Genomic DNA, 10,095 nt, shown 5'->3' on the forward strand with positions numbered 1-10,095 from the left:
TTTTATTTATTTATTTGACAGAGATAGAGACAGCCAGCGAGAGAGGGAACACAAGCAGGGGGAGTGGGAGAGGAAGAAGCAGGCTCATAGCAGAGGAGCCTGATGTGGGGGCTCGATCCCATAACGCCGGGATCACGCCCTGAGCCGAAGGCAGACGCTTAACCGCTGTGCCACCCAGGCGCCCCTAGCTGTGACTTTTTATCAGGTTGAGGAAGTTCCTTTCTATTCCAAGTTTGTTGAACTTTTTTTTTTATCACGAAAGGGGGCTGGATTTATCAAATACTTTTTAGGCATTCATGGAGATTATCATGTGGCTTTTTTCCATCTTTCTGTTAATGTGGTGTATTACACTGATTGATTTTCATACGTTGAACCAACCTTGCATTCCTGGGATAAATCTCACTTAACCGTGGTGCATAACCCTTGTCCTGTGCTGGTGAGTCCGGCTTGCTAGTATTTCGTTGAGGATTTTTGTTCCCAAGTTTGTCTTTAACAGGTGGCTGAGCATCTTGGCTAGGAAACAGAAGTCAGACCAATCTCATTCTCATCCTAACTCTGCCACTCGCTTCTTGTAATGGGTGTGTTGACTAAGGCTCAGCTTCTTCATCTATAAAATGGGTTCGTAAGCATATCCACCTCCTGGCATGATTGTGAGGATTCCAACAAAGGATGGGCAGACTTACGGGGACATCTATGTGGTGTTTCCCTGTGCCTGGCTCTTGGGCCGGCTCCCTGTGCTGTATGCCTTGCATATATTAGTTCATAGATAAATCTTGCAACAACCCTGTTAAGTGAGGGCCCCCATTTTACAGACCAGGAGGCTTGGGCACCAAGAGGTGAAGTGGATTTCTTGAGAACACACAGCTGGAAAGCAGGAAGCTAGCATCATTGTGGCCTTGGAGCCTCTCAAGGAGGCACTCAACAGGGCTGTTGTTTTCACGCCCCAGGTTTTATGACAAAATGTTTTCTAGCTCGCAGGGAAGCCAAAAGACTTGTATGGTAACCAGTCATCTGTACACCCACCACCCAGATCCTGCCATTAGGTGTGTCTGTGCTTACTCTGTCGCTCAGCTGTCCATCCCATTCTTGTTGCATTTCAGAGTTGCAGACATCGGAAGACTTCCCCCAGACACTTAGGCATGCATATGGTGAAGTAGAATTCATTCGTTTCCAGCTCCTTTTCTTTTAAAGTGATATACATGCTGTGCACAGACCCAGCTATGTTAACAACCGCATACGCCTGTATCACCCGAGTCCCTGTCAAGACCTAGAACTTTCCTCCACCCCAGTCAACGCCTCCTGCCCCTTCTCAGCGAGTTCCCACCCCCACCCCCTAAAGAACAGCCAGGCTTCCGACTTTTTTCACCATAGATGAGTTTTGCTAGTTGTAGAACTTCATTTAAAGGGAGCCATACAGCACTGCACTCTTGTTTCTGGCTTTTTTCTTCACTCCGAGCTGTCATCTGTTTCCCTCCCGGTGCAGATACACACCGAGGCCCGGGGCGGGGGCGGGGGACTTGTCCAGGATCACCGACACCGAGCTGCTGGCATCCAGGGCTTTTGGCGTCCAGCCTGCACAGCACCGCCTGTGCACGCCCGGCCTGACCTGTCTTCCCACAGGGCGAGAGGCTGAGCCACGCCGTGGGCTGTGCCTTTGCAGCCTGCCTGGAGCGGAAACAGCGGCGGGAGAAGGAATGCGGGGTCACGGCCGCCTTCGATGCCAGCCGCACCAGCTTCGCCCGCGAGGGCTCCTTCCGCCTGTCGGGCGGCGGGCGGCCCGCCGAGCGAGAGGCCCCCGAGAAAAAGAAAGGTGGGTGCTGCCCAGAGGACAGGGCTGGGCCCAGAGTGGGCCCCCCGGTGTGTGGGTGGGGGACTGGGGATCCAGTGTTGGGGGAGAGCCGCAGAGGCACTGGGACTCTGCAATTTACAAAGCAGAGCGCGAGCCGCAAGGTGCGGTCAGAGTTTAGAGAGCTCGCGTCTTCCGCAATGTTCTGCTGGCCACAGACCCCGGCGGAGCTCGCCAGCGCCGCGGTATCTGCCAGCTCAGGGAGGTTCGGAGGTGGTTCAAATGGAGTATCGGGGCGGGTTAATGCGTGGTGAAGCCAGCCTGGTGGATTGTGGCTGACAGGCACGGAAAAACAGTGACATAGAAAAGAATAGAAAATATCAGGTTAGCTGAATGGAGTAAGGGTGAGAGTCCTTTAATGACACTTTTATTGCAGGATATGTATTTGCGTGTGTATGTGGGGGGGGAGGGGGAGACGGGTTACCGAGTGAAAGGTTTTTCATACTCTGATGTTGCCATCAAGAAAAATATTTGGTAGGGGCGCCTGGGTGGCACAGCCGTTAAGCGTCTGCCTTCGGCTCAGGGCGTGATCCTGGCGTTAAGGGATCGAGCCCCACATCAGGCTCCTCCGCTAGGAGCCTGCTTCTTCCTCTCCCACTCCCCCTGCTTGTGTTCCCTCTCCCCCTGCTTGTGTTCCCTCTCTCGCTGGCTGTCTCTATCTCTGTCAAATAAATAAATAAAATCTTTAAAAAGAAAAAAAGAAAAATATTTGGTAATCTCTACCATTCTAGGTAAGTGGCAAATACTTTATAAATTCTAAAACAGTGTGGTTTTTATTTTTTTTATTTATTTATTTTTTTTTTTGAGAGAGAGAGAGCATGAGCAGGGGTCGACAGAAGAAGAGGCAGAATCCCAAGGGGTGAGGTGTGGCTCAGTCGGCGAAGCATCTGCGTTCAGTTTAGGTCTTAATCTCAGGGTCCTGGGAACGCTCCCTGCTTGGTGGAGAGTCTGCTTCTCCTCCCTCTGCCCCTCCCCCTACTCGTTCTTGCCCACGATCTCTCTCTCTCTGTCTTTCAAATAAAATCTTTTTTTTAAAGGTTTTATTTATTTATTTGAGAGAGAGAGACAGAGAGAGCACAAGCAGGGCGGGGAGAAGGAGAGGGAGAGGCAGGTTAGCATATTGGCTTAGGACACAGACTGGAGTCAGCCTGCCCCTTCCTAGCTTCATGGCTTCGGCAGAGTCACTTACCATTGCTGGGCCTTGCTGTCCACATCTGTAAAACAGGGATAATGGTCATATCAACTTCACTGGGTAGTTGCGAGGATCAAATGACTCGATACTTGCAAGGCACTTGGAACAATGCCTGATACATGCGTCATGCACCGAATACTTGTTCGTTGAATTAATCAGAAAGGGAGACAGAAGGTCTCAGAAGGGAAAACAGCGGAAGCAGCAAAGAAGGCCAGACTGGGGACAGAAAGCTAGAGAGACCCAGAAGGTCAGGTTGAAGGAGCAATCCCCGAGGACCTCCTGGGGTAGGCGGTACTGGTGTGGTGGGGATGAGAGACATTTCAGGGCTCTGACCAGCCTGTCGTGAGGACAGGACACAGTGGGTGAGGAAGGCAGCACTGGAAAATGGTCAAGGGGACTTGGTGGGAGAGGAGCGAATGCCTGGGTGGGGTATCTAACCACCCGTCTTCCCCATGTCTCCAGCAGAGGCAGCAGCTGCCCCAGCTGCGGCTCCTGGCCCTGCGCAGCCCGGGCACGTGTCCCCGACACCGGCCACCACATCCCCTGGTGAGAAGGGTGAGGCAGGCACCCCAGTGGCTGCAGGCACCAGTGCGGCCGCCATCCCCCGACGCCATGCCCCCCTGGAACAGCTGGTTCGCCAGGGCTCCTTCCGTGGATTCCCGGCACTCAGCCAGAAGAACTCACCTTTCAAACGGCAGCTGAGCCTACGACTGAATGAGCTGCCGTCCACACTGCAGCGCCGCACTGACTTCCAGGTGAAGGGCACAGGTGAGCCTGGGGCTCGGCGGGAAGGAACAGCAGGATCAATACCATAGTAAGCACCAGAGAGAGAAGAGGTGGTATACACCTGGATCAATTAGCACTGTCTGCCAGGGGAAAGGAAAGAGAGGTGGAACACATCGGGGTCGATTAGCAATTAGCAGCATCTGCCACCAGTAAGGGAGAGAGAGGTAGTATAAATCATGATCAATTTGCAATGTCTACTGTGGGCAAGGAATAGCAGAAAAGAGGCACAAGTCACGATCAATTAGTAATGTCTGCTGTGGTTAGGGAAATAGGAGAGGAGGCTTACATCACGATTGATTAGCAAAGTCTGCCAGGGGCATGGGAGAGGAGAGAAGCTGCCTGGATGCCATTGTTTGCTCAGGTGGAGGCTGAGACTCCAAGCATTTGGCCAGTGGAGCCATGAGATCTGGTTAGGTGAAGGATACAGGCTCAGGAAGGGAGGATTGTAATGGGTTAACAAATGTCTGCCTGGGGCAGGGAGAGTAGAATGGTGGCATATGGCACCATCTCCCGACAGGGTCTGCCATGAGCAAGAAAAAGGAGCGAGGTGGCACACCATATGATTAATTAGTGAAGGTTGCCATGGATAAGGGAGAAGAGAGAGTAGCAGAAGTTATGTTAGCTCAAGAAGGGGCTCCCAGAATTTGGCCAGTGGAGACAGGAGGTGAATAGCACACATGAGCACAGGGTCAGGGGTCAATGAGCATAGTGATGGGTTTGCAGTGTCGCCGGTGGGCAAAGGATCAGGCAGAGGCAGCACCCATCGTCGTTTACTAGCCACGTCTTCCAGGGGCAGTGCTGAGGAAAGAGGCGACACATCATCATCGATTAGCAATGTCTGCCCTGGGTGCTGCTAGGAGGGGCAGTGGAGCTGTTCTGTGTTTCTTAGAGGGGAGATGGAATTGCAAGGACCAGTGCTCTCTCCTAGCCATGAGGTCTGGCCAGGTGAGGGGGAAGGTGAGCAAAGAGACCAGTGGGGAAAAAGCATTGTGTTCGATTACTCATGTATGCCACAGGCCAGAAAGAGGAGAGGGGTGGCAGGTCATGATCTAAAAGGTACATCTTCGTGGGAAAGGGGAAGAGAGGTGGCCCAGTACCGTGTTCTGCCTGAGGGAGACAGGCAAGAGGGCTGCCTTTCCTCCCAGCTGTCCGTGAAGTCATGTGGTCTGGCCCGCTCTCCTGCTTCTATATGCCAACTCAGAGACGCCCACCTCTTATGGCCTCTGGGATTGGCGTGGGAGGTGTCGATCTGTGTGCAGAAGGCCGGGCTGCTCCCAAAGGTGACTGCTGAGCGGATGCCATTGCTGGTTGAGCGTGACGCACGCACTCCCTGTCCTGCAGCATCCCTCGGCTGTCACACTCTCATGCTTGCTGTCCCCATGCAGCCCAACATGGAGCACACTGTGGGGCTGTCACACACACTCCCTGGCTCCCCTTGATTTGGAAGCTTCATGCGCCTGGAGCCAGTGGCACGCTTTCTTGGGTGTGACTTGCCCCCAGAACTTCCAGATCCATGGGGTCACACTGCCGCAGGCGCCACACACAGGAGTCACACCCTCAATGTGACTCAGAAGTCACACACCCTCGGAAGTCATGGAAGCTGGTGTGACTGGAGCGAAGCACTGGTGGTTCAGTGGTAGAACTCTCGCCTCCCATTAACACACACTTGGGCACTTATCCTGATAGCCCACACGATGTACACACACTCACAAACCACACACCCGGGTTCACGCACACTTGGAAGTCACATCTGCGGATTCACACGCGCTTGCAAAAACATCTGTGTGTCATACGTGGGCGGCTGGATTGGCTCACACTTGGGAATCACAAGCAAGATGCCATGTGCCTGGATTTGGTCACACTGAGATGTCACACCCTCTGAAAGCTGCACACCTCTTTGGACTAATAATCCAGTCGTCCCAGAATTGACCTGGAAACCACTGAGCTGCTGGGCACCCCCACGTCACACCTGCGAAGCCCTACAGCCGATTGCTTTCTGATGCTCATTGGGGCGTCCTGTAGGTTGCCTTGGAGACAACCACTTGCTGAGATATCACACCGCATTGGCATTTCTGCTGTTTTTTTGGTTTTTTGTTTTATTTTGTTTAAATATTCTGCATTTATGACACTGGGGTTTTTTTTTTTTTACGATTTTATTTGAGAGAGAGAGTTAGTGCACAAGCAGGGGGAGGAGCAGAGGGAGAGGGAGAGGAAGGCTCCCCACGGAGCAGGGAGCCCGATGCGGGGCTCGATCCTGGGACCCCAACTGAGCCCCCCAGGCGTCCCTCTGGTGTTTATTTGGATGGCACTTTGTTTATCCCAAGCCCTCGTGAGGCCGCCGTACCCGCTCCGGGCTTCCTGGCAGGCTGGTGTAGGTGCGTCTCTGTCCTCATGATGGATGCTCTCGGCCAGGCCAGGTGTGGTGGCCGCTTCTCGCCCCAGAGTCGGACAGAGGATCCCCAGCTGGCACACGACAGTGCAGCCAACCTCCATCCTGGCTAGTCAGTCCTCTTGCAGCAGATGTGGTTGGACGTATTTTTTAATTAATATATTTTGGTAAACATTTAAAGTATTTCTTCTGGTTTGTAGCTACACCCAGATCTGGAGGTCCTCCTGGGTTTTGGGGGTCCCTGGGACTGTCAGCCAGCACATGTCCCATGCCGCTTGGCTGTTGTCTCACTCCGATGTCACCCCCACACATCGGCACAGGGTTAGCCCATTTACAGCCACGGCTGTGTGCTTACCACAGAGTGGACCTGTGACCTACACACCCCATGACCCCAGGTCGTCATAGGGGGCCACCTGAAGGCACGGGGTCAAGGGCAGGGCCTGGGCCTCTTCGCTGACCTCCACCCTTCCCTGACTTCCCAGTGCCCGAGATGGAGCCTCCCGGCGCCAGTGACAATGACGGCATCAATGCTCTGTGCACGCAGATCAGCTCGTCTTTCGCCAGTCCTGGAACCCCAGCACCCGGGCCACCGCCGGCCTCAGGAGGTAAGCCCCCCCCCATCTCCAGCAGCCACCCCGCAGTGCCCCCCGCTTGCAGCCCCCTGCACCATTCAGGGCTCCCTCCCAGACGCCGGGAACCTAGGAATCCCACGAGCTGAGAACCATGGATCAGCTAAGGGCTGTGAGACCATCCTAACACCGTGGAATCAGTTTCAAGCCTTAGATCGTCTTAGAATCCCAAGGTCATCTCAGAGCCATGGGTTCATCCTAGAACCATGGGGTCAACTTAGAACCACAGGATCAATTTCAAACCTTCCTGTCTCAGAACCATAAAATTTAGAAATCTACAGCCTTAGGATCACGGGATATTAGAAACTGCAGATTTGGAACCATGAAACCTTGGAATCACCTTAGAGCCACGAGCTTATTCTAGAACCACAGAAGCGCTTGGAACTGCAGTATACATTTAGAACTCTAGAATCTCGAAAGCACAACCTTAAAATCATTGAACCTCACTATGTTTGAACCATACACTCTGAGAAAGGTCCGCGCAATCTTAGAATCTTAGCCTCCCAAAACAGTACGTTGTCAAAATAATCAGAACTAAGGGTGCTATGAAAAATATTTAGTAACAGGTTTAGAAATAGTTTAAATATTTTAAAATATTTAAAAATATTCAGTAACAGGCACTGACCAATCAGAAGGGAAGCTGGGCTGGTGATTGTCACTCTCGTCTGTACTTTTCCATCTTCGGACCTGAGAATCCCAGAACTGTATTTTCTTAGCACTTCGGAACCATTCCGTGGTCTGGGATGGTTAAGCCGTTTGCCCCGAAGTCGACAGAGCTAGTGAGGAGCAGAGCTGCATGCAAGGTGCACAGCCCAGCTGCAGGGTCTGACCCCCAGCCTAGGGTTCTCTCAACTGTCCGCTCTCCTCTCTCTAGGGACTTCTGCCTGGGGTGAGTCCTCCATGCCGCCCGCAGCTGCCTTCCAGCCCGGGCACAAGCGGACCCCTTCGGAGGCCGAGAGGTGGCTAGAGGAGGTGTCCCAGGTGGCCAAGGCGCAGCAGCAGCAGCAGCAACAGCAGCAAGCGGCCGCAGTGGCCCCCGTGGCCCCCGCCCTGCAGCCCTTCCCCGCCCCCGTCGGGCCCTTCGATGCCGCGCCTGCCCAGGTGGCCGTGTTCCTGCCGCCCCCACACATGCAGCCCCCTTTTGTGCCCGCCTACCCGGGCTTGGGCTACCCGCCTGTGCCCCGGGTGCCCGTGGTGGGCATCACACCCTCACAGATGGTGGCCAACGCCTTCTGCTCAGCCACCCAGCTCCAGCCCCAGCCCGCCACCCTGCTCGGAAAAGCTGGAGCCTTCCCGCCCCCGGCCATGCCCACTGCCCCCGGGGGCCAGGCCCGCCCACGCCCCAATGGGGCACCCTGGCCCCCAGAGCCGGCACCTGCCCCGGCCCCTGAGTTGGACCCCTTTGAGGCTCAGTGGGCAGCATTAGAAGGCAAACCGGCTGTAGAGAAGCCTTCCAACCCCTTCTCGGGCGACCTGCAGAAGACCTTCGAGATTGAACTGTAGCCCGAGCCGCCCTGCCCACCCCAGCATCTCCGGGTGCCCCGCACCTGGGCGTGGAGGCCCAACCTCTCCCTAGGCCCGCTCCCTGGGGCTGCGCCCCCCCAACACCCCCTCTCGCCCCTTCTCTTGATCACCCCCCACAACCACTACAGAAGTGACATTGGACGCCTAGANAAAGGGCTTCCCTCTGCCCACCTGCTGCGTTCACTGCCAATGCTGTGCTCACCCCTATCACCCCTCTCCCCCACTTCGGGGGGGCCCACATCTTCCTTGGGCCAAGGTCTCATGGGGGCGGGGGCCAAGTTGGGGGCCCAGGAGGCGGGGTAGGGGGGAAGGGGAAGGAGATGCTCAGTTACCTCACGTCAGTGCCCGCTGGGGAAGGGTCCGGGACGAGGGGGGGGCGCCTGGCGGGTACTTTTCTATCTTTTATTTCCAGATTTTTTTGTATCTAAACTTACAGATTTGTATTATACAAGGACAACCAATAAAGGAAGAATATAATGATGCCCCCTGGGACAGTGGGGTTTGTGTCCGGGGGGAGGTGGTGTGGTGGCAGAACCTTTCTTCCTGAGTCATCTCCTAAAACGAGAGGAAGTGAAAAGGGTCTCCCTGCACCATAACCTCTGAGTCATAACATGATAGCAGGGAATGCTGACCCAGCATTTGAGAGGCGGGTATTAAAGGCGACCCAAAGTTATCCCAGTTTCTAATTCTTACAGACTTTGAACCAAGGAATTCAAACAATTACAATCGGCTTCTAATCAGTATTGAAAAGTTATTTTTGTATTTTTTAGTTCAGTATGGAAATTTTCAATAACCAGGTTTGGAATAGTAGCTCTTTGAGCTGGAAAATTCTTCTTTGGTCAATTGCATTTTCTGTAAGTTAGGCCAAAGTGTCATCTGACATGGCAGCATGTTTTAAAATCTCTCTCTTGTTTCTTGGGTCCCTTGATATCATCTACAATTTATATATTTTAAAATGGGTAACACACAAATTATATGTTTAGGTCTTTATAGCCCTTGAAAATGAGGTGACTGATTCTGTGAAACCCAGTATTATATCCCCAGCTGATGGATTGGGAAGTTCAGTCACCTGCCCAAGGCCACATACCTGATCCACGGGGGGAAGCTGGGGTGAACCCAGCTCCTGGCCAACCTCAAGGCCAATCATTAAACCACTAGGCTGCTAGAGAATAAGCTTAAGGTCTGCCCTTAAGAGTTTCCAGCCCATCAAGCAGTTGTGGACCCTGGACTCCAGGACCTATGCCAGATGGCTCTGCCAGGGCACCCAGAGATCCCCAGGGAGGGAGCAAAGGACTCTGCTGGAAACGAGCCAGGCGTTCTCATCTCCCAGCTTTGCAGACGCCATTCCCTCTGCCTACAACACCTTTCCTGACAGCACCTTTGTTGGGAGAGTGCTACTCTTTGTTCAGGCCTCTGTTCAAATATCACCTCTTCTTAGAAAGGGTGCCTGTTCCATTGCCCCCCCCCCACCCCTCCAATCCTTTTAAAGTTTGGACAAATCCTTTCAAAGCTTGACTCTTTAGGCTGAGTCAGGTGCACCCTTCCCCAGTTGAGCCCCCTGCTCCCTCCTTCCTGGAGCTAATTCAGTCCTAGCCCGGATCCATTCTGGGCAGTCGCTCTCTGGGCCCTCACTGGACTGTGAATGAGGGGTGAGTTAGCTCTGCAAACTGCTGGCTAGGGAGAGGAGCAGAAAGGGCCTAGGACTCGGACAGACATGATTCGAACTTTT

At 53.7% G+C, this 10,095-nt stretch overlaps 1 protein-coding gene across 2 annotated transcripts in view; it reads left to right on the forward strand.

The window, feature by feature from the left end:
• Nucleotides 1-8,509, forward strand: part of NUMBL (NUMB like endocytic adaptor protein) — a 21,947-nt gene extending 13,438 nt beyond the window's left edge. The window contains exons 7-10 of one of the 2 annotated variants that reach the window (XM_034638459.1): nucleotides 1,621-1,810; nucleotides 3,504-3,806; nucleotides 6,696-6,818; nucleotides 7,717-8,509. In XM_034638459.1, the coding sequence (XP_034494350.1) occupies nucleotides 1,621-1,810; nucleotides 3,504-3,806; nucleotides 6,696-6,818; nucleotides 7,717-8,345 (1,245 nt within the window). In that variant the 3' untranslated portion in view covers nucleotides 8,346-8,509. Of the gene's footprint in view, nucleotides 1-1,620; nucleotides 1,811-3,500; nucleotides 3,807-6,695; nucleotides 6,819-7,716 lie in introns of both variants that reach the window. The other variant, XM_034638458.1, reaches the window with a different exon arrangement.
• Nucleotides 8,510-10,095: the final 1,586 nt, after the last annotated feature.

Source organism: Ailuropoda melanoleuca, chromosome 12 (genome assembly GCF_002007445.2).
Source record: "Ailuropoda melanoleuca isolate Jingjing chromosome 12, ASM200744v2, whole genome shotgun sequence".
Taxonomy (NCBI): Eukaryota; Metazoa; Chordata; class Mammalia; order Carnivora; family Ursidae; genus Ailuropoda; species Ailuropoda melanoleuca.